General features: G+C 38.0%; 1 protein-coding gene across 1 annotated transcript in view; it reads left to right on the top strand.

Annotated features, from left to right (window-relative positions):
• Positions 1-25,832, top strand: part of HEATR5B (HEAT repeat containing 5B) — a gene marked incomplete at its 5' end in the record, with an annotated part of 47,295 nt that extends 21,463 nt beyond the window's left edge. The window contains 13 exons of the mRNA XM_010139840.1: positions 1,649-1,900; positions 3,872-4,053; positions 5,127-5,195; positions 7,436-7,615; positions 8,854-9,091; positions 9,757-10,017; positions 10,959-11,086; positions 11,271-11,415; positions 15,522-15,791; positions 18,025-18,249; positions 20,731-20,882; positions 23,378-23,591; positions 25,148-25,832. Of these exons, the coding sequence (XP_010138142.1) occupies positions 1,649-1,900; positions 3,872-4,053; positions 5,127-5,195; positions 7,436-7,615; positions 8,854-9,091; positions 9,757-10,017; positions 10,959-11,086; positions 11,271-11,415; positions 15,522-15,791; positions 18,025-18,249; positions 20,731-20,882; positions 23,378-23,591; positions 25,148-25,452 (2,621 nt within the window). The remainder of the gene's footprint in view (positions 1-1,648; positions 1,901-3,871; positions 4,054-5,126; positions 5,196-7,435; positions 7,616-8,853; positions 9,092-9,756; positions 10,018-10,958; positions 11,087-11,270; positions 11,416-15,521; positions 15,792-18,024; positions 18,250-20,730; positions 20,883-23,377; positions 23,592-25,147) is intronic.
• Between the last annotated feature and the right edge of the window lie 2,152 nt (positions 25,833-27,984).

Here is a 27,984-nt window from a genome sequence, read left to right as displayed (position 1 = left end):
AGGATTTCCAGTGGAGAAAGCAGTATGATTATTACTCTGGCATTTCAGTATCTTTGTGAAAGCAGACACACCCTTTTTAGACACATACTCTCTTTACTCTCTATGACCCTGATGTCGTACAGAAAGAAGACTGCTGTACAGGCTCTGAGCTCTCTTTTATGAGGTTTTGGGAGGTACAGATGTGACGATGCATTACCATGGTGATAAAACTTTTGCTTGTTGTTCACCTTTGCAGACTTGTTTGCACAGATCTTGCACTCTGAGACCTCATTTCTGTTTTTCAGCTTGTAGGATGGTGGTGACGCAGGTTCTGCTCACGTCCCTTGCATTTATACTTGTTTATTGGCACACTGTGAGCTCATCCTGGAGCTCTTTCTAAATGTTGCCAGTTCTGTGTTTACGGATGAGTAATGCTACCAAGGATTTCTTTATGAAACGCAGTTACCATATATCTACCCAATGAGAAAGACCTCATTTCCTGAGTTTGAAGTTGACATGGCCTTTTCTTATTTCATGTGGGGTGGGTTTTACAGTTTTTAACGTACTTGTCCAAGGTCTTTTTTATTAGTAAGTGAATAATCTGAGAGAACCTGTATGTAATTAAATTTCTCTCAGCTGTATTTTAAGCCAGCAACTTCATTTTGCACTCCTTTGACCCAACTAATTGGCATATAAACAAAAATCTGGTTTGCTTTTTAAGCAGGAATTTACAAATCAGCCGCATAAGATCCTGGGTGCCTTCTCAAAATACTCTACTTGAGAACTGGTGTCATCGCACCTTTGATTTGCCCTAGCCTTGTTCTCTCTTTATCGAATGCCTTGGCTCTTTGGCTGCTTAAATTTAGACCTTCTAAGGAGCATGCCTTAGTTGGGGTTGTTACCCTTGCAATAATTTCTTCTTGTTCTCCTAATTATTGCCAGATTAATTTTTGTCAGTATCTCGGAATTTTGCTAATTTAGATTTTGTCATTGAGATTTTATATTCTCATTTCTGAAAAGTGGAAGTGTATATGCATGTTGGAGTTGTTGGGTTTTGTCCTGTTTGGGTTTGGGGTTTTTTTAATGTGATCCCTGAAGAAATTCTGTTTTCTGAAATAAATTCACACAGCCGGACTTGGAGGAAGTAAATTTTTTAATGTTAAGCACATTGGTGAATGCCATAGACTGCCTACTTGCCTGAGTATCTGTCCTGTGATGTGGGACTTCATAGTTTTGTTTCAGTTTAACATGCACTAGCTTTTACTTGAAACAGGAGCTGAATTGTTCAAAGCCGAGATGATTCTTTGATTCTGAGCCTGGTAATCTCCTTAACCTGTCTATTGGCAATTTAATAGGTTAATTTTCAAAGCTGAGAAGTTTACATACGGGATTCAGCCACAGTTGGTATCAGGAATTTATTTCATGTCATTTAAGGCAACTAAAGCGTAGTATAACCCAGATTAGAGGCGAAAAACACTTCTTTTACTGCTATTGCTGTGCTTTTTGGCATTTTTCAAACGTTGTTGTTTCAAGAGAAGAATGAGTCTGTTTTGAATCTGGGTAGGGACGTACAGAAAGGCTTGACTATGTCCTTAGCTTGAGTATGTCTTCTGTGGCTTGTAACAGTGCGATTTCTTTTTTCATTTTTTTCATTTTTTTTCTCTTGTAGACATGAGCACTACTACTCCCTTGGGAGGAGGGAAGGATGAGGAATCAGAGAAGAAGGATGAGATGGACGACGACACTATGTTTACCACCTTGGGAGAAGAGGATAAATCTAAGCCATCTGTAGCACCTCGCTGGGCAACTCGTGTGTTTGCAGCAGACTGTCTGTGCCGAGTTATCATGCTGTGTGAGAACGCGAACAAGGCACACTTCGATCTGGCACTGGCTCGTTCAGCCAGACTTAAAAACCCCAAAAGTAATTACAGGATATGCATTTTTTCATTTTGTTTTTAAGTTTTCATTTTATTTTGACACCTCTTTACAGCTTAAGGTTACACATTCAAGGAAAAAACGTAAGCCGTTATCCTTTCATTCCGATGGTTAAAAGCAAAGGAGATAACCAACAAAGGTCAATAAAGCTGTAATTGTATAGTAACTGTGGTTACCATACCACGAACACAAAGAATGGGGTTTGCTGGAGAGTATAAATTAGGACAGACTGGTCTGCTTGGAAAAAACCCTTAGATTTGCAGACCTTTTCTCCACTCCGAAATAGACGTGGTAAACTTGTAGCGAAGTTCAGCTGGGAACGGTTGCTGAGTTTCACGTAATAACAGCAATGAATTAGACTTCAGAGATTATTTTAGCATCTCCAAACCAAAGAGATGCTAGAAAAGAAAAAAGGGGTAAGACCAGGTCTTATTGCTGTGGCATTGGTTACACAGACAGGGATGCGAGAGGGAGTTGTGAGATGTGGACCCAGCTGCTTTACAAAGTTTATTATTCTTGTCCATGAGCATGATGTTTTAAAGCTCATTGAAGATACTTTAATGAGTTAGAGGATCAAAACTGAGAGGCCAGAGATGACATAGCTGTTTTGTGAAGAAATGCTTTTCTAACAGATAGTGGGAAGTTTCTGTTCTTGAGTTATCCACATGTATTGGTTCTGGTGCATAGTGATTGCTTTCACCCATGTAGTGCTCATGAGGATTTTCTATATGTAGGATGTATATCCTTGGCGTCCTCGAATGCATGGAATTAATGGATTTTAGCTTCTATGTTGTTGAGGGCATCTGTTATGATATGGAGATTTATCCAGTCTTTGCTTGTGTTGCTTTGATGCAGTCTGGTTGCAGCACTGTGCATTGGTTTTGTGAGAGTCTCGTTTCTAACTTGACCCGAGGCTGATGTTGGTGTTCGAACACTAAGAGGGAAGAGTTTGGGAAAATATTTTTTCAGATGGTGTTGTGTTATAGAGAAAATAATGAAGTAACTGCTGCTTATAGCATACTGCAGAAGATTGCATATAATAATCCTGAATTTATTTACAGTAAACTTGATATGTTCGGTATCCTTGTAAAAATGAAAACTCAGCAAAATTCTATTCCCTCAACTTCCAAAATATTCAAATTTTACTAACATGTGAGATCCTCTCAAAAAGTAAGTGCAAACTTTACCACTTCATAGGTTTTTCCAGTCTTTCTTTACGACTCAGAAGTTTCAGCTACAAAGTAAACTTTTCTTTTTTACCTTGAGACTTGAAAATATGTAGAGCTTTCATAATTTGTGGTTTTTCTTAGTCACCCTGCATATTATGTTTTTAAATAATCTATTTTCCTATTTAGCATCTGGTAATTTAAAATTGAAATAAAATGAGTAAGTAGAGGAGAATAATCCTTTCAGAAATGTTACCGCGTTATGTATTGGATTTTTTCCTGCATGTTGCCTGCTGCTTGCTTACAGCCGTGGATGTGGCTTTTGGAACAGAACCAGAGGCATACCCAGTTTTTAGGTGTTAAAACTTTAGAAAGTTTTCCTTCATCAGCAGGGGTCACTGTAAGCATAGGACTTGAACAGGATTTGCCTTGAAGATTTTTTGTAGGTTTGAGGGGCGATCACTAAAATTAGCTTTACTAAATGTTCTAAACGACTCTGCCACATTTACATACTGTATTCAATGCAGCCTCTATATATTTCATATTTCATTTTGTTTCAAATTTGTGTTTAATTTTTAAGGTTGTTTTAGGAATAAAAGCCCTTGTATCATTTTAAGGGAGTGGGGAGAGAAAGAAGAATAGGTTACTTGTGCCTCCTTCCACACCCTAAATGTGGACCTTTTAAAAAGAATAGTTGAAGTTCATACATGTAAATGAAGAAAACATTACAAATATCTGTCATGTTACCTATCTCTTAAGTTCCTAAATAGTTCTTTCTATTTTGTTTTAAGATGACTTCTTAGTACTCCATCTCTCTGACCTTATTCGAATGGCATTCATGGCTGCCACTGATCACAGCAACCAGCTACGAATGGCGGGTCTTCAAGCTCTTGAAGACATTATCAAGAAATTTGCATCAGTTCCTGAGCCGGAGTTTCCGGGCCATGTGATACTAGAGCAGTATCAGGCTAATGTAAGACCTCTTTTATAAGTTCAGGATATTGTATATTTATGCCAGTATAGCACTATTAGCTTTGAGAAAATTTTGTAACTTCAAAAGATGTCTGAAGAGATTCTTGTGTGTGAAAATGTACTGAAGAGACACTTTTGCTTACCTCTTCAGAACTTGTTTTTTTATCTCTTCCTATTTATTGTAATTTAGTAGCTGACAAAAGTAAAAATGCAGTATTTATTGATTCTTGAAAGCCAAATGTTACAAGTTACATTTAATTTTTGGTAGGAGTGACATTTCATTTGTAGAATTATGAATTAGAAAGTAATGTTATTCAGTTACAGATTGAATATAATCTGTTTTCTTGGGAATTGATAAATATACTTCTGTTTAAATGAAAACTGCATAAGTATAGACATGGGAGGAAGGCAGCTGGAGATTTATTTTTGGTTTATTATTGCTTTATTTTTATGCACCCCTTTTGTCTTCACTGTGTCTGCAATTATCTTTAAAGGCAGGCTTTTATCCTTTTTACTTCCGCCTTTTTCTTCTTCCTTCTGTAGTGCTGTAACCATTGCATCTGTCTCTTTGACTTGGTTCCTTCTGTTTCAGAAAAATGTTGCCTTATAACAATTGCCTGAAAGCCTTTTTTTATCAGTATTTGTCATTTTGGGAACTTGATGCAAATTCAACCTTAAACATTGGATTTCACATCGTTTTTCCTTTGGACACCAAAAAGTCACCGGCTTCTTGAGCCTTGACATAAATTGCACCTGTAATACTTTAACGGTTAAAAGGATACTCATTAACAGAAGGAAGATAATAGCACATATTTGACAAAGGTAGCTGAGACTTAAAAAGGCGATGGGCAAGCAAGAAAAAAAACTGGTTTAGAACTTTGTTGATGTTTAAAGAATACTCTTGCAACTCTGCTAGACAGCAAGGATAAGTTTGGGGTGTGGCTATAGTGCTGGAACTGGCAATCTTGTCCTACTTGTTCTGTGTATATGCTTGATTCTTAAACAAGGTGAGATGAAGAATGTTGTGTCGCTATTGTTCTAGTTGGATTTTTAAATTTTTCTTCTTATCAACAGGTTGGAGCTGCTCTGAGGCCAGCTTTTTCCCAAGATACACCATCTGATATAACTGCAAAGGCCTGCCAGGTACGGAAGAAAGTGGTCGGATGGTATAAGGCCAACTGAGTTTCCTTCTCTTTGGAAGAAGGATGCAGAAGAGAAGTAGTAGCAAATGGCTGGAAAAATTGGCAAACATAAGACGAGATGTTTTTGTAACATCTTTTGAGTCTCCTAGTAATACATTTCATCCCTCAGAAGTGCAGAAGACCTTATAGGGAGCTACATCAGAAGATATTTAGTCTTTCTGACATTAGTTGTGTCTTCATGTCAGTTGTGCATTTGTTGCTAAAAAACCAAAAGCCTTGCTTAATGAGACCAGTAGTAATGTATTTATTAAGATGTCTTTCAGTCTGATCAAATCTTTAGATTACAGATAATTTACCTTTAAACACTAAACTTCTGTTCAAATTAATACTTTATTTTAGATTTTAGAAGATTTGAGCATTCTCATTAGTCATAGTAACCTCTTAGTGAAAATTCAGTGAAAGGGGTTTTTTTTTGTATGTGTATGGGTGTATTTTTTCTTGTGTGATCTTGTGCTACTGTAGTTTAGATCAGTTGTCAGCCACCTAGCTATAGCAGTATCTAGTAGGTGGTTTACACAGCTAAATTACTACTGTAGTTTAAAGCAGCAGTTTAATTATCTATGCAAACATCAGTTTTAAAGTGGTAACTTTGTGTATGTGAGTTTTGTTTAATAATCTTGGTCCAGCAGGACTGTGATTTTGCGTTGTCTTTTTATACTCTTAATTTCTGGCAAAACTTGTAAGGATAGATCAAATATGGCATATATATATATATATAAAATAACATGTTTTTCTTACCTTACAGAATGTTTATATGCATTTATAGATAGATGAAGAGGCAGTTTGTGTGAAAACATGTAACATTCCTTATAACTTGTCAAATTCTTCCCTATTCAACCAGTTTCAAAGTGGATGTGTGCCCTTACAGGATCAAATGGTTGGAGATTAGGTTTGGGTATTTAACTCTCTCTAGAAGTTACATGGACAGAGATGAGCTGCACCGAAGGGGTTTGATGATGTTGTAGTTTTTGTGTAATGGTATTACGATCGGTTATAGTCCTTACTGCCCAACAGCAGGAGGGAAGCTGGTCTTAGTCTTACGGTGAATGAGTTATGGATTGTGACGTGTTTTCAGCCGCCTTGTCCTGTGCACCATTGGGGCACTCCTGTGTTTGTGTTTACTTTACTTCCAATAAGTTCATCATTCCAGATCATGAGAGGCCCCTCCTCAAAGGCTTTCATGGAACTGGTTCTCTATAAGCAAAATAAATAAATTGGAGATAGGACAAAAATGCCATGAAAAGGAGTTTGTAAAACCTTAACCACTTGACTTCTGTTGTTTGGTTGTGTTTTTTGTGGTTTTTTTTTTTTTTTTTTCTTCGGTTTCTCATCTTTGTAGAATCACCACCAGAGTCAAAGCAACTCTTTGGAAAGAATGTGTCCCTTTCTGTAGAAAAGCAACTGCACCAGAATTCTTTTATTGCCTGTGTTGTGTCTGGGTGTGAATACATTTCAGAGGATGAATGCCAATGTGTAGCACTAGACAGGTGCAGCCAATCTGTATGTTGTTTGTATTTTAAGTAGCTGTTTGAGTCCATTTAACTCAAATGAAAAGTGGGAAGCCCAACTGTGTGTCCACCATGAGTCGTATTGATTGTTCTAGTTATAGAACTGTTGGTTCTGGATCAGAGCCTAGTTATCTAAAGATTTCTATTGCACTCATTTCTAGGTGTTTTCTTGACTTGAAAATTTGAAACTCTCGAAAACTTCTTATTAGTATGGAGCCTTAATGTATGATTTGAGAGGTGTGAATTTTTAAAGCTGTACTTTTATAGACTGCTGTCCGATATATCCTTAACAGTAAATGCAGTGACCCATTACCTGAATGATTTGACCAGGCATTTGAGAACAGAATAAAAAAAATTTTTCTTACCTATTTATGGAGGATTTAAAAACTATTTTAAATATTTTCCATGTATCTTTTAAGTTCCAATGAAATACGCTTCGCAAATGCAGCCTTTGTAATCACTCTCCAGAGCAATTCTGTTATCATAGGTGGGGAGGAAAAAAAATGAAAACCTCTAATTTTTTTTTTATATCAAGGAAGAAGAGAGCTGCTAAGTTATTTCGTGGTGGTTGATTGTTTCTGTTTGCTTGTAGATCTTTAATTTTTTTTTATTATTTGTAAGATTGTTGGGTTTTTTGCTAGTTAGAATTATACTAAATAACTTTGTTGTCTAGGTATGTAGTGCTTGGATAGGAAGTGGGGTCGTAAGTGACCTGAACGATCTCCGCCGAGTTCACAACCTTCTTGTCTCTTCCCTGGATAAAGTGCAAGCAGGAAAGGGATCTTCTAGCCAGCTTTATCGAGAGAGTGCGACTACTATGGAAAAACTTGCAGTTCTGAAAGCATGGGCTGAGGTAAACATTGACCATTAAATTTTTAAAGGTTTGCTGTTCAGCGAATGGGCCTTGCATCTGTCCTTCTCTTTTTCAATTCCACTCCTGGGACGTTTTCAGCTCTGTATCTGTTCCTTTTTGTGCCATTCTGTTGATCGCTGTTTATACTGAGGCTTGATTGTTCTTTGTTTTAATGCACTTTACTGTATTAAAGAATACACTCGTACCCTGTATCAGATTTTGATTTTCCTCCCATCCTATTGCTCCTAAGCTTAAGAAAACAAAAATCAAGCAACCTTAAAATATATTCTGGAAAAATATTGCAGTTAATTAATGAGAAATTTATTGAGGTGTTCATAATAAATTACAGGCTTAATGTAGATACTGTTGGAGAATGGCTGGAATAGCAGAAATCTTCAAGTATTTACAAAAGACAGAGTTAGTGCTATTTGCTTCTTGAAATTTTACTTACGTGCTATAGAGCTCTGCAGATAATTACACAAATGGTATTTTGGTTTCTCTTAGTACTTAAAAGGTTCAGGATTTTTTTTATTAAATTTTCTTGGAAATTACTTCTGAAATTACAAAGGAAAGTATTAACATATCAGTTGTATAATATTAATCATCCCATACTGTAATTTACAGCTTTGATAAGGAGCATCTGTTGTATGAAGACACTTATTTCTATTCTATTTCTTTCTTAAAAATGCTTATTTCTACTGTATTTTTCTGATATTTCTGCTTATTCACATATTTAAGTTATTGAAAAATCCTTTTATCATCCTATAGCATCTATCAAAGACAGACATATAAATGTTCTTGTACTCTTTTAGTCATTTAAAACCATTTTTATGTCTTTCTGATACCTAATCTGCTCCCAGAAAGTGACAATTACTCTGATTTATCTAGTATGTAGTGTAGGTCAAAAAAATCTTCTAAGTAAGGATGCATTGATTTAATGAAATCAGTTATTTAAATCAGTATGTCTCTGCAGAGCAGCAGTAATTGAAATTTTTTTAGGAAAAAAGTGTGTAGCCAGATTGTTTTAGGAAAGTGCTATTTGTGCCTGTAGGGGTTATATACTGGTAGAAATTAAAGAAAAAATATTTTAATAAAATGTAGTATATTGCACATCTCTTTTCCCCCGTCATTTTCTGGTGAGTCATCTGTGGATGGAATCTGTTACTTGGTAAAGGCTGCTTTTCTTTTTTCTTTTTAGGATCTCTCAGCATGTACTTTAAGATCTGTTTTTCTTCTAGGTGTATGTTGTTGCCATGAAAATTAAAAAAGAAGCAGAGACCAAACCGAAGCATGTTTTAAAGAGTCCAGAGGAGGATGAGGATGATTTTGGTACTGTAGATGAGTTGCCACCAGATAGTTTGATAACACTTGTACAGCCTGAGCTGCCTGCGCTGAGCCGACTCTGGTTAGCTGCACTGAAAGATTATGCTCTTTTAACTTTACCAGCTGAATTTGCTACCCAGCTTCCACCAGATGGTAAGCACTGGAATTTCTTTTTGTGGTGGTGTCAAAACCAGAAAGAAACCCTTAGCTGAGACTTCAAAATTATTCTATAAATTATTTGGCAGGCGTGTTTTTTATGCAAGTGATAAATTTCTGCCTGTGTATAATAGGAATGTATGTTTGAAGTTGGAGCATGCTTTTTTCCTTCAATCTGCAATGAAGATATTCTTCATCTGAATCACAGATAAAGATGTCTTTGTAGGTTATCTAAAGGGAATCACAGATGTCTTTGTAGAATTAAGAATATTTCTACACCTCTAATAATTTGATGTCAAATGCAAGAAGATGTTTACTATGAGAAAAGCCCTTGACATTAGAGCAGATACTGTCTTAAAATACTTCACTAAGTAAGACTGAGTGTTCTATATGAAAAATGCTGCGAGACCTGATGACTTTGGCTGCCCGTCTGACTCATCTGCTTGCTGTTCCATTGTGGCTGTTGCCCTTTCTTATGAGAGGCACTAAAGTTGCTTCTTCGCAAGAACTGGAACGTGCTGTCACTAACAAAGGTTTACATCTGAATATGTACATGATAAAACACATCCAGAGTAAATAAGCTAATAAATTTAGAGTATATGCTTTTTAGCTATTATTTGCAGAGAATTTCAGAATTTACCTTTGCTTTGCTGATTTAACAGGGGGAGCATTTTATACTCCAGAAACAATTGATACAGCTAGACTGCACTACCGAAACTCCTGGGCTCCCATACTACATGCAGTGGCACTTTGGCTAAACAGTACAGGATTTAATGCTTCAGAGGCAACAGAAGAGACGGCTGCAGCAATGCCCAGTTCACAGAAACGTGCTATGTCCATTACGTTAAACCAGAAACCTGGAACTCCACCCACCTCTAAATCTTTGCCAGAGATAAACAAAGATCGAATGCACTTAATTTTGGGTAAGAGTTACAAGTTTAGAGTTCAGAGGCAGCGCAAGTATGGTATGAAATAGTATAGGAGTAAGAAGAAATACTTTGCTTGAAATCTGGGAACTTTAGAATGCATCACAGTCTGGGCAGTAACGTTTTGAAATATTTCTGCCTCCTCCTCCTCTCTGTATCCCTCTGCCGTCTGTGTTCTTTATAGCTTTGACAGAACACTTGTTCTTGTGATTATTGTGATTTTTATAGACAAGTTGTATATCTAATTTATTTATATAATTTAATGAAGTGAGTAGGAACTATTCTATGCTGTAATATAGTTCAGATGGTACAAAATGTTACACTTCAAAGACACAAAAGCTGAAAGGTTAATTAAAATATGCACCCTAATAAAAAACCATTCTGTAGAGACTGATACCGACAGGTCACATGAAGTAGCTTTTGCATCAGATTTTAATCTGTGAGTGGCACTCAATGTTTCCATTTGTTACCTAATGGCTTCTGGAGGTGAATGTGATTATTTCTGTTGAGGAATGCCAATAGTTTGCTGAGCCATACAGATATTTAAAACCAGAATTAGTGTCATATAAACACTGTATAATATAAACACTACATAATTTTTTGAGACTTAACTTCATCTCAGTTGCATTTAAAACAGTTCAATAAAATAAAACTTCATATACAGTGAAATGATTCAGAAGTCTGACTTACGGATTCTTAGAACAAAGTGTGGATTTTCATTCAGTAATCTGAGTTGTTTTTCCTGCCAAATTTTGGGGAAGATATGATGCAGAAGAGAAAGTGAATACAATTCTGCAGTTGCTAATACTTTTCCTTTAACGGGAAAAAGATGTGTATCTTTCTAAAGTTGTTAAGAACCTGCTATACTTAGAAATTTTAAAAAGAAAACTTGATTTTATGATGATGTGAACATTCTTTCTAATTCTTGCACTTTTCAGGTGTTAGTATACAGTTTCTGTGTTCCCCACGACCTGAAGAGCCTGTTGAACATGTTACGTCTTGTTTACAAGCACTTCATACTTTATTGGATTCCCCTTGTGCCAGGATCCATATTGCAGAAGATCAGGTACTGTATGAGCATGTTGTAACAATGAGCTTTTTCTAGGTCTTGGTCTTTCATCTGTGGTGATTACAAAAGCTGTTATTATTTTCGTGTGAGAGAAGTATTTGCTCATCATAAGCAAGTGACAAAACAGTTAGGAATTGTTAAGTCCTACTTAATTTTTTGTATGTATTTTGTTTTGCTGTAGCTTCTTGGTGTTGAACTCTTGAGTGTGCTTCACCGACTCCTCCTGACCTGGGACCCTCCTTCAGTCCAGCTACTGGTTACAGGAGTTGTCCAGCAGATAGTAAGAGCAGCTCAAGATTATTTGCAGGAAAAAAGGAACACCCTAAGTAAGATTTTGAAAACATGGCTTGCTTTGCGTAGTAAATAAGCAACAGGTTTTCATATTGGGAAAGAAACTCAAATACATGGTATTGAGTTTGGTTTTCTTGAGGAGGAAAATGCTGTGTATTCCACAGATACTCTTGATGTGTTCATAATCTTACCTGCTGATTTCTTAACTCTTGTAGCATAGTTTCTCTTCCTCTGATCGTTCTAGCAGTTATTCTTTTTCATGTCATGACTTTCATTTATTTTTCTTGAATATAAGTGATGAAAATTATACCCAGCACACCATATAAGGTCTTATTAATACCTTGCTCAGTTTCGTTAATGCTGCTCTATTGACTACCTCCTTAGAACTTAATTTACCTTTTTTCTGAAGTTTAATGGTTCTGCCTGCAATGTAGGGTCTTGTGGTACATCCCTGGCACAGCTGGCATTCATGAAGTAAATACTGCCACGGGAACCAGTGTGAAAAGTTGTTTGCCTACTTGTCTGCCAGATCTTGCCGGGAAGTGGAGCAGCCTTGCATTTGGGTTCTTGCCTCACTGATACTCAGGGCGTGTCAGCATCCAGGAGCTCTGGGAAGAGGCTGTGCAAACAGGAGTAAGGCTTTTGGCATGGAAAGGCAAGCTCACACAGCCCAGAAGTGCTGCTCAAGACTGTACAAGACAATCACTTCTGGCACATCAGAGGTCTAATGAGGCATGAAAGTCCTGATGTGACTCTCCTCCAGGTACTTGTCTGTGTAGCCAGGGTTGGAGGTGACAGTGGTCTTACCTGTGAGATGTGAAGGAAATCGATGTGAAGACGAGCAGACTGTGTAGCATCAGGAAGAGCAGATGGAAGAATGATGTGTTCTTCACAGAGATCCTGCAGGTGCAGGAGCCCAAACCCCATGTGTCACAGAAGGACGGACAGCCATAGGCTATGCTGGAACGTGGCTGTGGAGGATGAGATTTGCACAAAGATGGAGGCTGCAAGGTTGTGACTTCCCAGCCACAACAGGCTTTATCTGCAGATAACCAGTTGGAGAACACTGTAGAGATCTGGCAAGAGGAGAAGAGGAATAAGCTGTCAGGGCAGGTGTCTGGGCCATCTGTCCCTCTTTGATAGGTCAGAACTCATACCACTAAGAGAAAGCGAAGGGTGATATCGGTCAGAAACTCTTTTCTTGTTTGCCACGGACACCCTGATCAAGAAGAGGAGGTGGGTGAAGCCATATCAAACCACCTGGAAGAAGCCTTCCAGTTAGAAGTTAAGAGAGTCTCGTGAGAGACTTACATCATCCAGACATGTGCTGGAAGGGTAACACTTGCAGGATGCTAACAATCTGAAACTTTTAGAAGCATAACGAACAGGTGTTTTTCAGTCTGGATGCTGGACAGTCCAAATAAGGGAGGTGCTTAGTGGATCTGCTCATCACTGTTACAGAAGAAATGGTTATGAAGGTTAATGCTAGCTGTGGCTGTAGCCGCTGTGCTATGGTGAAGTTCATGATGCTGAAGGAAACGGAGAAAGCAAGTAGCAGAGCAAAAGGTTTGGCCTGACTTAGCCAGTTAGCCTACTGCGTATGTGAGAAGATTTTTTTGAGTAAATTCCCTTGGAAACCACTTTTGAGTATATGAAGTGAAGAATGTGATTTGAAATAGTGAGCACAGACTCAGCAAGGACAAATAATGCCTAACCACCCTCTGTGATGAAATAACTGGTTTGGGTGAAGGGCAAGTGGTGAATATTGTTTACCTTGACTTTCACAAGGCTTTTTACCCAGTACTCCATAGTATCATTGTCACATTGGAGAGACACGGTCTGAAAAGTAGGAGAATGACTGTCTGGACTGCTGTGCTTGAATGGAGTTTGATGATGCAACTCTAGCTGGCAGTTGTTCGCAACTGCTGTTCCTTAGAGTTCAGTATTGAGTCTGCTACTGTTAACCTCATCATTAACAACCTGGAAGATAGGACAGAATACACCCTCCGCAAATTTGTGGATGATAATAAATTGCACAAGTGGTGGATACACTGGAGGACAGCATTGCCTTTCAGGGGAGTCTCAAGCTGCAGAACTAAGAACCTGCTGAAGGTCAGCAGACAAATGCAAAATCCTGCATTTGGGATGGAGTAACCCTGTGCATTGGTATAGGCTGTGGGGCTGACAGGCTGGATAGCAGATTTCCTGGATAACAAGTTGAATGTGAATCTGTGGTGTGCCTGAGCAACGCGTTAGAAAAGCACGACCAGTATATTAATGGCTGTGATTGTCCTTTCAACGTGAGCCTCTGAAGTAGTACTCCATCTGGAGTAACGTCCAGTTTTCTTTGCCTTTCCCCCTCATCTCGAATAAGAGAGATGTAGACAAACTGAAGAAGTCCAGTGGACATCCACTAAGCTGCTTAGGGAGGTGAAGTATGTGACATGTGAGGAGAGGCTGAGAGTGCTGAACTTGTTTAGTCTGCAGAAGAAAGAGTTAATAGGGGATAGAATAGCAATTCTTAATGGGTATTTAAAGAGAAAAGCAGTCCAGGCTCTTCTGAAGGGCGTGTGATGGAAGGATGAGAGGCAACAGACACAGGTGGCAGTAATGGCATACCATTGCCAGATGGCATACAAGAAAAAAAACTTGTCACCATGGGAGTGGTGAAGCAGTAGAACAGGTGGCTTGGGATATTGGGGCATCTCCATGCTTGGAGATCCTGAAAACTGGACCAGCCCTGAGCAACCTGCTGTAGCTTTCAGGTTGGCCCTGTTGTGAACAGGAGGTTGGACTTGCATGACTTACGGAGGTCTCTTTTTCAACTTCAACTTTTCTGACATTCTCTGATGAGGTGATACACCTAAATCCTCTCTTCCTCTGTTCCTCTATTTGGCCTTTATTGAGCTTGAGTAAAATTTATTTGTCTTTTATCCCCACTTCTTCTGGTATGATATTTCAGCTGCTGTTGTTTTGCTTAGACTTTTCATCAGCATAGTTTATTTCTACTTTATGTAAGACTATCCTTGATAAGTGTATTAGCATCAGCTTTCTCCAAAGCTACTTTCTGAAGTACTTTTAGTAACCTCTTTTAACAGATCTTCCTGTTCAACCATTCCTTTACCATTTCTGTGAAAATTTCACATTGGATATACCGTTTCCATCTTTGTCAGGTAAATTAGTTTCCAAGTGGCAACCTGGCAAATAGTTCATTGATACCTGGTTAGGTTAGCTCTGCCATGTTTTCTTTTACCTGAAAGAAGTAAAGTAAAACCCAAATAATATCCTTTTACTAAGGAAAACTGGCATCTTAGTCTGGCATGATATATGGTCGAGGAAAAAAACCCCTACTGTTAGTTTTTGCCTGTTTTACACATAAAAACAGAGAGAAAATTTTGCTGGAACTTGAGGAACTAGCACAGCTAAAAATGCAAGCTCTGTTCCTTCATGTGAATTAATGGAATTGTTTACTCTAGGCCCAGTAAGTTGCATTTTTTCCAAATTGGTGAATGTGATAACACTAGCAACCATTTAAATTCATAGGAGCCCCATTGGGGTAGTCCAGGCCAGCTTTGGGTTACTCAGTCTCTGTGGCTGCGTAATGGGAGAGGGAGATAGCGCAGCTGGCCAAGCTGCCTTTCAAAAGACAGGCTTTTTCAACTGAATGCACTGAAATTATGAACTCAGACCTAGAATCCTACAATGCTTTTCTGTTCACTTGTTTCATAATCAATTTAGGATGAAATAAGATTTTGTCAGGGTGGAACATTTAATTAGTAGCTATTAAAAAATATTGTCATGCTTATTCATTTTGTAGTCATTGCTGTTAATTTTACAATCAGTTTTAAAAGAAGTAAAATTATTACTGCATTTTTATTTTGTATAAGTATTACTACTTTTTCTCTAGTGCTGAATGGATTTTTAGTAAGGATTCTGGCAATTACAATACTTCTAAAACATATTAAACTCCTTTAAGTCATTCTCACTAAAACATTTCGTTTGACAGCTATGTTTGTCATATCTTACTGTGAAGCAACATGTTCTTGTTGATTTTTAATTTTTTTTTAAAGAGTGTTTTGTGTAATCTTGGGTATAGGATCTTTCTTAACTGTTTCTTCAGACATTTCTTTTCTTTTTTCAGATGAAGATGATACTGAGGAAAAAGAAAATCCTCTTGCTTTAGGAGAGGGAGGTGAGAGTGGTGGTCTTGTGCCTGGAAAATCTCTAGTCTTTGCAGCCATGGAGTTGCTTATGTTTATCCTAGTAAGGCACATGCCCCATCTGAGTTCAAAAGTGTCAGATTCTCCAACTCACATTGCTGCCAAATCCCACCTCTCTGAGGAAAGTGCTCGTCTCGTGGCTGCCACTGTTACTATACTGTCGGACCTGCCTTCGCTGTGTTCTCCAGCAGGTAGGGCATTGTGACAAAAAACGAGTGGTTACTGTAGGGGAAGTATAGTGAGCATGTGATGCTAAAAGCAAACTGTACACATATTTTTATGGAACACTTTAAGGGTCATCTATTGAAAAGTATGTTCAGGTTCTAAAATAAAATAAGAATTCAGGCTTTTCCAGTGAGCAACATAAAGGAAATTACTTTAAATGTGCATGTATGCTGCAAGTTTGCTGAGGAAATGAGCTCTTTATTACTATGATTTTAATATTGGGTTTTTCCCCCTTCCTTTTTTCATGATTTTGAAACCTTTTGGCCAATTTTAATTGTATTGTAAAAGATCATAAACCTCTCGGAGATTCCTGAGAAGTTCATGAAAAGCAGCAGCTGGATAAAAAGAGAATCTTACTGAGAAAAAAACCAGCATAGTTCAGCTGTGGTACACTTGGTTTTGCAGCCGTTGGCTGTCAGTCATCCCAAATGTGACTCTAAACTAAATGGAGCTTTCTTCTTCCCAAGGAGACTGTCACAAAGGATATGTGTAAACTAGGGTAATTGCACTGAGTGGAGCTCAGGGGTAAAGTACACAATTGCGTGAGAAGCTGTATTCTTTGAGTTTTGCTTTTCAGAGGACAAATTGCTTAAGAGTTGTCTTTGTGGAACTCTGGGAAGTTTTGCACACTGATACAGATACGACATTTTAGAGGCTGGTCCCTTACTGAGATGCAATGTAAATAATGTATCTGGACAAAGTCACGCTCAGAACGCAGTGTTGTCTGTTTTCAAAGTTCTGTAAGAAATAGTAGATTTTGTGCAGGATTTCAGTCTTCTCTGTTCTTTTTTCTTTCTCCCCTTCATTTTTCTGAGGGAGTTGGGGGGGTGGGGCAAGGGGGAGCGTGGTGGGGGGAGGCAAGAAGAGTAACAGCACTCTCTCTGTGTGGATGGGAGTGAAGGCACAGCTCCCAGCATTGGCAAGAGGCCAGTTAAAGTAGCTCAGAAACTATTGTTAGTCTACAGAGACTGCTAGAGTTGTTTGGGGTTTTTTTGTTTTGTTTTGTTTTCTTATCCAGAAGATATAGCCAGCCGATAGCTATTTGGAGGGAATGATAAAACACGCAGAAACATTCTCATTAATTGAGCCTTTGGATGTAAGAGAAACGGAATAAAGAGAATTTATCACTTTCTGTGATTGAGTGGGGTTTTTATATTTCTTCCTCTTTAAAACACAACAGTCTTGCAGTCTCCACTGGACAAGATCTGGGCAATCTGGTCTAGAGGAACTGCTACTTTGAAAAAGGGAGTTGGACTAGATGACCTTGATTAGTCCCTTCCAGTTGTAATTATCCTACTTACTGCATTTATCCTCACACCATTTCCAGAAGTATGAAAAGGGTGGGATTTGTGTTGCCACAGATATGGGAACATGAGGCATGGAAAAGATATGGGAAGACACTTGAATGTCTGACATAAGCTGTAGATTGATAATTATGTGTCTAAACCAAGTAGCACCCTTCTTCCAGCCCTATGGTGGCTTAAAGTCTACAAGTCCTATAGAAACTCCTTCTAATAAAGCTTCCACGTGTCTAAAGTCAGGTTAGGTATTACCTGACCAATATTTCTTGAGCATGCCTAACTCGCATCTGCAGGACTGGCTGCACAAAAATTACAGGTAGACATTGAGTTCTTCAGAAAAACAGTGCAGTAGTAGGAGGGTTGTTTTGTTTCCCCTGTAGAGTAGCCAGATGGCTACAGGTTTTTCCCAGGATGTGAGATACCCAGGTGACTTTGCTTACTTTGCTTCTGGGGCTTGTACCACGCACCAGCTTCCTTGGCAAGTGCTTTAACTTTGTTTGGATGACTGTTTCCAGGCCTCTTACTTTATAGGGCCTTAGCGATATGCAGATCCTGTTTTAAGATACTTAACAATCTGGGTGTGTAAAATATGACGCATGCCATGTATCACATGCTGTACAGGGCAAAACTTCAATAGCTGAATCATTGTTCCTGAACTGACAGCAACATTTTAAGTGTTGGCTTGTAAGACTTGTGTTATGATACACTTCAGTAATACTGATGGGTGAATTTTGTGATAAAATATTGAATGGCATGTATCCCTTGTTACCTGAATTGCAATTTATCTTGGTGTCTCCTTTGTCTCCTAACCATATGTATCCATACTTGCAAAACTAAAGAGGTTATCTACCACTAATTGTTGGAGTTAACTTTAGAATTTTTTTCTTTTTTTAATTAGGGTGTATGACAATCTTACCCACTATCCTATTTCTGATTACAAGAGTACTGAAAGAAACAGCAGTAAAATCAGCAGATAATCAGGTCCCACCTCCAGTCAGTGCAGCCCTTCAAGGGATAAAAACTATTGTTACTCTTCCAACAGTCAAGACTGATGTAACTCAGAAACAATGGACAGGTCTTATCCGCAGCACTCTGGCATCTATCTTGGAATACTCTCAACCTGGTAAGTGGTTTCCCAGTGCAGGATAGTTAAAATTAAAGAGAACTGGGGTTTGCTGTAATGAAAAGGCAAGTATTGTATCTGCCTATAATTTAACAGGCTTCATGTCTGAGGGTTGAGGATAAAAAATGGTGATAAATTGCTTGTAAAATTGAAATGGGAGAAAGACCTCAGTGCACCAAGCGTAATAGGTTATGTTAAAGACAAGCACAGTATTGGCTTTGAGAAAATACAGTTAGACCTCAGGAGTTCCCATCCCAGATTTGTCCTTGTTGGTCTGTTTTCTTTAATGTTGATCATAACCTCCTGTTACAAATTTTGCCTTTTGCAATTCATCTTGCAGCCCCCCCCCCTCCACCAGGTCGTTTCCATAGGGTATTCTTCTGTACTATTTCAGACTTCCCCCTTACATGTTGAATCCTGTTATGATGTGATGCTTTAGGTTTTCCTCAGGCTGACCTTAACAGTCTCCATAGTTTCTTACAAGTGATGTGTTTCTGTAACTTGGAAGCTTACGTTCTGATACCAATCGGTCTTTTTGACATCTGCTGAATGTTTCACAAGCAAAATTTAAAGGAGTTCCAAGCTGAGTTCATTTCACTTCGTAGACTATTCCTTCATTTCTCTGACAACTGGCAACACAAGACACATTGCCAAGGCCTGAGCAAACTGTAATTTCCACCTCTCCTTTCCTTTTTTCACAGAATACCTGCTAGCTTAAAGGAAAGGAGACTTCAGTTTCCAAAACAGAATTTGTAGGGGAACTGATCTCTTTACTGAAGCTATAACTGTTCAGTACTCTGGACTCAATACCTTGAATTAAATCTCAAGAAAAATGACAATCAGTGTTATCTTCTAAGTGTTTGTTGACGCGATTCATAGAGTCTTAATGACAGTGAGTGCGAAGACAGCAAGGGATAATTGTGGCAAGGTTCATGCTGCAGTAGGATATTCACAACAGTGTTACAAGCACTCAGTAGTGAGGAAGAAATCCTACCCTTGCAAAAAAAAAAAAAAAAAAAAAAAATCTGTTACCCACCAGGAGGTTGTCTACTGCATAGAGAACTGCAGACTACTTCTCTTGATTCACAATTGTACTTTGCCTTGTCCTTCAAATAGCAAAAAGGATGTAGAGGCTCAGCTGTGTAGTTAGCAAAAGAGAGACACAAAGATTTGTTATTTGCATGATGGTAGTTCAGCCACAAAACGTCCCATTACATCCCAAGGAGCCATTTATAGAGACTGAAAAGTCGCTTGAATGGAGTTACTCATGTGAGAGATAGGGAGCGAGTAGGTAATTGCAAATGATCCTGAAAATGTCTGAGGGGGGAGGATCAGCAGATTTGTGTTAACCAAGGCAAACTTCTGACTTCATTTGTCACATCAGCTCTTGTCTTCCAGCCTTTGGTTACTGCAAAGATTTCTCAGTCCCTCTTTACAGAATCATTACTGGCTTTAAGCTTTTTTTTTGCAGACTTCAGAAATCTTTTTTGGTTCCTTGCAAGAGTATATGTTTTCCTTTCCAGTCTTCTGTGGAATGGGACATACCATACACACAAGAATCCTGAGCAAGGTCTACTGTATACGATTTCGAGTCTCATAATACAATAACACTTGAACAATTTTTTTTAAATTGTCACATAAAATGCTTGGAGTAGTTTTTTTTGAAGTGAGCTTTCACGTAATAGCTAAGCCAGTTGAGTGAGCGACTGACATCTGTCAAGGGCAGTCATGCAATTTTTCATGTTGCTGACTATAAGTCTGCTGATTTTGTGTCTCACAAGGGAAAGCAGAACCAATCTAGCCAACAAAACCAGCATAACAGTACTTTTTATATATATATATGGTAAATTATTTTTAATTCTTGATGTAAATTCATGAATGAGATCTGCAAAGACGGAGCTTGTGTGAGGGGAAAAAAGATGATAAAGGCAAAGACAGACTATTTGAAAAGCATGGAAGGTTTAAGTAGGACTGGTTTTAGTGGTGACAGGCAGCTGTCAGATCAGCTAGTCTTGTTCTGTGAAACCTCATGTTAAGTAAAAGTTGTTGCCATGCTGGATATCAGTTTCTTACTGTACTCTATCAGCTGAAGAGAATAAAAAAACCCAGTGAAGTATATTTTTAATGGGAAAGGGATCTAAAAAAATACATTTTTCCTGTCTTGTTTACACACTGAAAACAAAAAATATGACTTGGTCAGAGAAAGTGTGGGTGACGCTTTTTCCTTGATATTTCAGTTTCAGAAAGTTTTGACTTATTTTATTAATACTATTGGAATAGAGTTGCTCATCTTTTTGTCAGTCATAGTCAATAATGATAAAGTGATTCTGTAATAAGTAGATGCATATTTGTACGTGATTGCAAATAATTTAAAGTACATTCATTTCCTCTTAATGTGTGTCTCTGTTCACTGCCATTCGCTAAATCAATTCTCAACCCTTTTTTGGAGTATACTAACAGAGTGTTTATTTTTGTTTTCAGAAGCCTCTAAGCCTGTTCTTGATGAAGTAAGCATTCTTACAGCTATTGCTCTCTTCCTTTGGTCAGCCAGCACTGAAATAATTGGAGTGCAGTCTTTACAAAATGGATGTATGAACAGATTTAAAAGTGCATTGAATTCCTCTGATCCTTGGGTAAGACTGTGTTAGAGGAATGCAAATAATATATAGCTGAGAAAACCTAACTGTAGTATATTTACAGTATTTCCTGAATGTTTCGTGATGCCTTTACTTCAGAGGCAGATACTGCTTGTCAAAAGAACTAGAATTTTCAACAGTGTATTACAGAAACTTCTTAGGGAGCAAAGCAGCTCAGTGCTTCTAGATAATGTGTGTTCTAGATAATGTGGTTCTTGACTTGCAGCTTTTTAAAAGGAAAAAAATCTTTGATATGTGGAATTTTAGCAAAAGATTGGTTACCAGAGAGTGGTGACATTTCTGCATTAATGCCGATCTTTTGTAATACAAACGAAACCACTTTTTCTGTAGATAAAATTACAGCCTACATTTCTGATAAATTCTATATTTATGTGCTTATTATTCATGTTTATACAAAACTCAGTGCAAAAACTTATTTTTGTGGTCACCATGAGAACACCTCTAGATTGTGAACCATCTATCTCCTAATTTTGCTTCTGCCCTTTGGTTTGCCTTTATGAATTATCGTCTAAATTATTTTCTCACTAAAGAGGAAAACTAAACAGTTGTAGACTGACTTTGTTTAAGCACACTAACGTGCTATATAATTAAGTTTAACTCTTCCAGCCATGTATACATGAGTTTGTTTGAGTGGGTGTACAAATCTGCAGGTGGGATCTAAAGAGAAAAATCTGTAGTATTTCCACGAGCAAGCACTGCAGAGATTCCTGGGAAGAAAAAGACACAAAAAATGCCGATGTGTTTAGGGTCACAGTGAGGCATGTGAAATTCTGTTTAGATTGATAGTTCTTTGCAGCAGGGCTGGTGTTTTCCAGTGTGGACATAAAGTTAAGTTGGTTCTGAAGCCTGACTTTGAGCAGAAAGCTACTTAAAATTCTAGTGTGTGAATGGAAATGTCACTTATATTAAGGAGACTTTTATGTCATACTCTCTCCGGCTCTGTATAAACACATGAACAGTGAGAGGAGAACATCTTTGCCCACCACCTGCTGGAAAGCTGTCAATGACCTGGAACTTAACACTATTTTTGTAAAAGAGAATGCTTTGACAGTAGCCAGGTGATGTCCACTGCAGAATAGTCAAAAGTTTTATATTATATAAATGTAATAAAAGAAGCTTCAATGAAATTCTGCTGTCAGATGTAGTTGTAAAACTCTTGAATTATGCATGCATGTAAGAAAAGAGGGCAGTTCCACATGAGCATGAGGAGAAACTTCTTCATTTTGAGGGTGACAGAGCACTGGAACAGGCTGCCCTGAGAGGTTGTGGAGTCTCCTTCTCTGGAGGCTTTCAGAACTCACCTGGATGCCATCCTGTGCAGCTTGGTCTAGGTGAACCTGCTTTAGCAAGCAGGTTGGACTAGATGATCTCCAGAGGACTCTTCCAACCGCCTCCATTCTGTGATGCTGAGTAAGGCAACAGAAAAATGTTCTTCGGTGGAGCTCTATTAGAAAGCATACAAACAGTGTTAGAAGATGTCTTATTACTTCAGGGCTTAAACGTTGAATTGTATAGAAAACTTGTAGCTGTATACTAGTGAATTAACAGTGACCTGAGCTGCATAGCTTGTATTTTCTTAGTACTATTTTTTTATTAACTTTACTATTAATTTTTATTCCATATTTATATGTCTGTGTTTCCAGTCACCCCCACATCTCCTCACAGATCACTGAGTTCAATAGTACTTCTCCTAGAATGTTTCCGTTCAGCATGTGCTCAGAACTCATCCTGTTCGGAACAGAGTGCAGTTTGAAAGCATGTGCAATGTTTTATACTCGTATATGTGTGGGGCTTTGTCTTCTCCTAAGTTCTGGGTTATTTCTGTAGGATTTTAGAGGAAGATCTTTGTACATCCAGAGAAATGCAAGCTTGTATATGCATATATATATGCAAGCATGTATTGTATACACTATATACATGTATACTCCTATGCTACCACCAGCACAAGATGGAGAATGAGAAGGAAGGATGGACAGGTCTGACAATTTTGGCTACATCTTTGCCTCATGTTAGAGCAGTAAGATCACTTTTATCCGAGTCATTTATATGGGGCGTTTTACCTCTCCTTCTGAGATTGGAATAGCGTTTCATGATTTTGCAGATATATGTACTACTGGTATTGGCAGTTCTGAGACTTAAAGATTTAGTTCTCTGAGGACCTGTGTGATTGACTTGTATGACATTAACTATTCCTTTATTTTCTGAGTTCATATGGTTACTGCTATTTAGTACCTGTTTGTTCTTTCTAAGCGGCCTTCCTTTTATTGAAAACCGGGCTAGTACTATTTTAGCAGATGGGTTGCTTTCCTTTTATTCAGTATGTTTCCTTCCCCTTTAGTAGTGTGGTTTTTTTGTTTGCTTGTTATCATATATATATCACATATATAAATAATAGAGTTTAATGAATTTATTAGAATTGCCCAAGTTAACAAATAACTTTCAGAACAATATATTTATCTTGATTTGATTAGGTTCAAGCCAAGTGTTACCAGCTTCTGCTTTCTGTGTTCCAACACACCAATCGTGCCCTATCAACTCCGTATATTCACTCATTGGCCCCTATCATGGTTGAGAAGTTGAAAGCTGTGGAAAGGAACCGCCCAAACAACAACCTGGAGCTGTTAGCAGTCCAGGAAGGAATTAAAGTCCTTGAAACACTGGTTGCCCTTGGTGAGGAGCAGAATAGTAAGTATTTAGTTTTTCTAGAGAAATGTGTAATGCTAAAATAGAATATTGAACATTAGAGATCTTGCAATTAGGAACTTGATGACATAGTCACAAATAGACCACGTGAGTGCAATGTGCTTTTGTAATTCCAGTACTAGAACTTTGTGTACATGGACTCATAGCACATACAGTATGATATGCTGTAGCCTTTAGATTTCTGGTGATTGCAGGAAAAAAAAAATCTAAATATGAACTGCAGTGGTGAGTGATGTTTTCTTCCTTTTGGAAATGAGTAGCTCTCATGAGTTAAATTTAATTCTTCCCATTGTTAACTTTTATTTACTTTGGCAGACTCATCACTTCTATCAGGTTACTTCTACCAGGTCAACAAAGTTTATCTAAAAAGCCCAAGAAATTGAATTGTGCTGGTCAGAGTATCTTGATTGTAGATGGAGCCTCCTGCTTGCTTCAGCAGATAGAATACAGCATTTATAGTTTATCGTTAAGTCCAGTTATTCTCTAACTAAAAAAATGCTTTTTCTAAAGACTTAATCTGCAGACGTTTAGCTTTAAATGCTGATAAAGTTCCTTGTAAAAGTACTACTATTGGTTTTGTGGGGGTTTGGTCATCCTGTTCCCCTCCAGCATAATCCCTGCTGGTATTTTTCTTCATTGGTGTTGAAACACTAAGCGTATGTTTTCTTGAGCCCCATTCTGTTTCTGGCACAGGTATTTGAAACACGTGTACAATGGGAGAGTAACTGAAGTGAATCAGGAAACAAAACATCTGATTTTTGCTAATGCTGGCTGGAGACAGTCACCCCATGAGTATGAATTTAGTCAAAACCTTTAGAGGAAAATAATTAGTCCTCTGATAACCTACAAAATTGTAGAAGAGTTACCATTTATGTTTAAGTTCTTAGAGCTTAAAATTTACAATTAACATGTTACGCTTACCAAAGGCATACTTGTATCCTTGCTAGATACAAAAAATGAGCCCTGTTGCTGAAGTTCAGCTGCTTTTTTGTTCTAAAGATAAAACTATTTTGGGCTGTGGTCTCTTTAGGCTGTGCTAGCCCAAGTATAGCTGCAGTGCTAGTTTTTTGGATTGGAGTCTTTTAGAATGGAATAATGTAGCAGATAACTGTTCCTGACTTTTTTCCAGAACACTTACCTGCTAATAGCAGTTCCGTTATACTCACTGGGGAGGCTGATATGCACATTCAATTGAACAATGTTTCTGTCTGCCTGAAAAGTGTTTTGAAATCCTGTAGTATGATAGGCACTGTACATCTTATGATCTCTTATCAATGATCTGCAATCAGACAGTGCAAAAGCATCTTGAAGCATCAGGAGCAACATAAGTGTGGTTAGCAAGAAGTCTGAAACACAATCCTGATAAGAAAGTCTTAAGTGACCAAAGGACAAGAAACTATCTACATTTCAGTTGTTTATTTGCTCATTTTTTAATCATAGTGTTTATTGTCACTTCTGAAAACAAAATTACCTGTATCCATCTAATAACTGATAAAATTAATTTTTAGTTATTGCACTGTTTTTTTCCTCTCTCTTAGGAGTCCAGTTGCTTGCCCTTCTTGTTCCTACTCTGATCTCCTATTTACTGAATGAAAACGCCTTTGCTTCTGCATCTACAGCATCTAAGGATCTTCATGAATTTGCACTTCAGAACCTAATGCACATTGGTCCACTTTACCCACATGCTTTCAAGACAGTCATGGGAGCTGCTCCTGAATTAAAAACACGTCTAGAAACTGCAGTCCGAGCAAGTCAGGCCAGCAAAGCAAAAGCAGCTGCTAGGCAACCACCACCCACAGTACATTCCACTCCAACAATTAAACTGAAAACTAGCTTTTTTTGAAACTTTTATCATTTTTGGACCATTAAGTAGTCAGAAGCATTACATTATCCCCGATGTGTTACTGCATATATGTCTGCAATTTTGTGTAATTTGTATGTGAAAGGCTGTCTAATAGAGCTTTGTGTAATTACTTGAACTCCATGTATTACAAGGGAAGTAGTGTTATTTGTATTTGTATAGATTTTTAGGAAACTGAATGGGATCATATTTATGAATTACAAATTATCCACGAAAAACCCCTGTTCTCTGATCTGACTAAATAGGTTTATTTATTTTTAAAAGCTACCCCAAACCTTTGAGTGGTTTTTGATATCTGGTGGTTGTTATCTTACCATTGCGCCAACACACTGGGGATGGAGGGAAGAGGGGAAACTTAGGAAATACTTACATGGGGAATTTCAGGTGTAGAAATACGCACTTTTTTGGTTTTAAAACAAAGTAGGGAAGGGGATTGTCAGACCTTGTAGATCGTTTCAGCTTGCATGAAAAAAAGAATTGAAAATTTTCAGCCTTTCTTGGGGTGAACAATCAAGCATGCTGTCTTAATGAATCGTCCTTATTTATGTGGCGTATATTTCTTTCAGATCTGTTTCCATGCTTGAAAATTAATAAAGAATGTGAAGAATCTAATCCCCTATCTCTTCTAAGATAAATTTTAAAAAATGCATTGGAAATTCAGTTTATAAAGTGAACTGCCTGCTAGCTGCATTTTTCTAGGTGTAGATTTTGCCCTTGTAAGGAGCTCTGTATGAGCAGTCTTCCTGTTCTGCAGGACACTGGTTGAACAGGATGATTCAGTGCTCTGCTCTTTGTCCAGATTACCCCTTGGTATTTAACCTTTCTCAAGATTTTAGTCTCAGTGGATATATCTTATCTGTAGTTCTTGATGAAGTTGGCAGAGCCACATTACTTAAGCACTTTGCACCTGTGCTAAGGGGCAGAACACAAGTGAGACTCAGGCTCCTCCAGTTTTTCCTTCCCTTACCAGGCTTTTCTCTTCTGAAAAGCCCGTGGTACCCCTCACACCTGAGTGAGTTTGATCTGCAGATTTTGGAGCACAGAGCTCAAGTGGGGTGTTAACCGACAGCACAGAGCCCGGGCCCCCAGTGTCCGTCTGCTGCCAGACCTCACTCTTTCTGTTGGCAGAAGTGCAGAACCATGTATTTTCTTGTGTACACAAGACTGACTTAAATGATTTTTTTTTTTGAGACTGCTGTTGAATTTATGGGCTTCTATAGGGAAACTTTCTATACATTTGGCTTTATAGAGAAAAGTCACATAACTAGAGGCCTCAACTAGGCCTACTGAGTTTCATCTCTGATGTTTTCCTGGATACTCTGTAAAAAAAAAAAAAAATATGCATATTTCAGGAGCTTCTACTTCAACCCAAATACAACAAAGGGATATGATTAATTGTTGATCGAAATATTTGTAGACCATTGGTTTTGCATAGTCGTTTGCCTCTAGTCTGTGTTTTCCTGTAAGACCTTGTGTAAGCCCTTTGAGTACCTATGCAAAACGGAGGACAAGACAATGCTCTTTTGCCCTGTTACATTTAGCGCGTGCAAAATCTTTAACAGAAAATCAGAAAAGCTTTTATTTCACAGTGAATATTTTAGTACTGTTTAGTACTATCACTATTTTAGTGATGCATGCTTTAATCTTTTGAATGTTTTTTTTCGTAAAGATGTTAACTTCCAAGTCTTGTTCCATTGTCCTACAGGAGTAAAGATACATGCAGAAGTAAATCCAATATGCCGTACGTGAGGAGGAAAGTAAAATTTGCCACTTCTTAAATCTTTGTACGTGTAGTGGGAATTAAAATGATTAAAATATATCACTATCTATTAAATGTTGCCAGCATTACAGGGCTATATATATATTGCTTAGAAGAAGTTCTGAACCTGAACATTTGAGAGAAAGTATTACGGAGACCTAGTACAACACAACACAAAAATTTTGCAGGTAAAATTAAGAAAATAACTTTAACCTGTTTTAGATTCTCAGCTCCCCTGGTGTTCTAGTTATTAATGACTTAAATGTTTGTTGGAAACTTTTTGTCTGTCATCGGGTTTTATTTACCTTAACATTTATGTCAGCACTTCCATTTCGTTAGACTCTAGCTGGCAAGATGTCTGAAACTGACGGGGTGGGGGCAGCGTAGCAGTCGAGCATAACCAACGCGTTTGATAGGAAAAAGCAGAAGGGCACGTGGCACTAGAGAGATACAGAGGGACAGAGAAGGGAGAGGTTTTTCTTTGAATACTGTGTGACTGTATACTGCAGGCATGAATTTGTATGTCCTTCCCCAGTTCAGTACTTGTTTCCTTCTTTGCTTGCTCCTGATGCGGAAGGTGTAACCATGTGATTTTACATAGTATTTTGGCATGAAATTGGATTTTATTAAAAAAAAAACCCAAAACAAATTAACTTGAAATGCCCGTAGTGCTTATTGTTGTTACCCTCCCTTTCATCTGTTTGTCAGCGGCCTTTTCAATACGCGTTTTCACGAAGCTCGTTTGCTCCGTTTCC

The sequence above is a fragment of the Buceros rhinoceros genome, unplaced genomic scaffold (genome assembly GCF_000710305.1).
Source record: "Buceros rhinoceros silvestris isolate BGI_N320 unplaced genomic scaffold, ASM71030v1 scaffold18877, whole genome shotgun sequence".
Classification (NCBI taxonomy): Eukaryota; Metazoa; Chordata; class Aves; order Bucerotiformes; family Bucerotidae; genus Buceros; species Buceros rhinoceros.
This window is presented reverse-complemented; position numbering and strand designations above follow the sequence as displayed.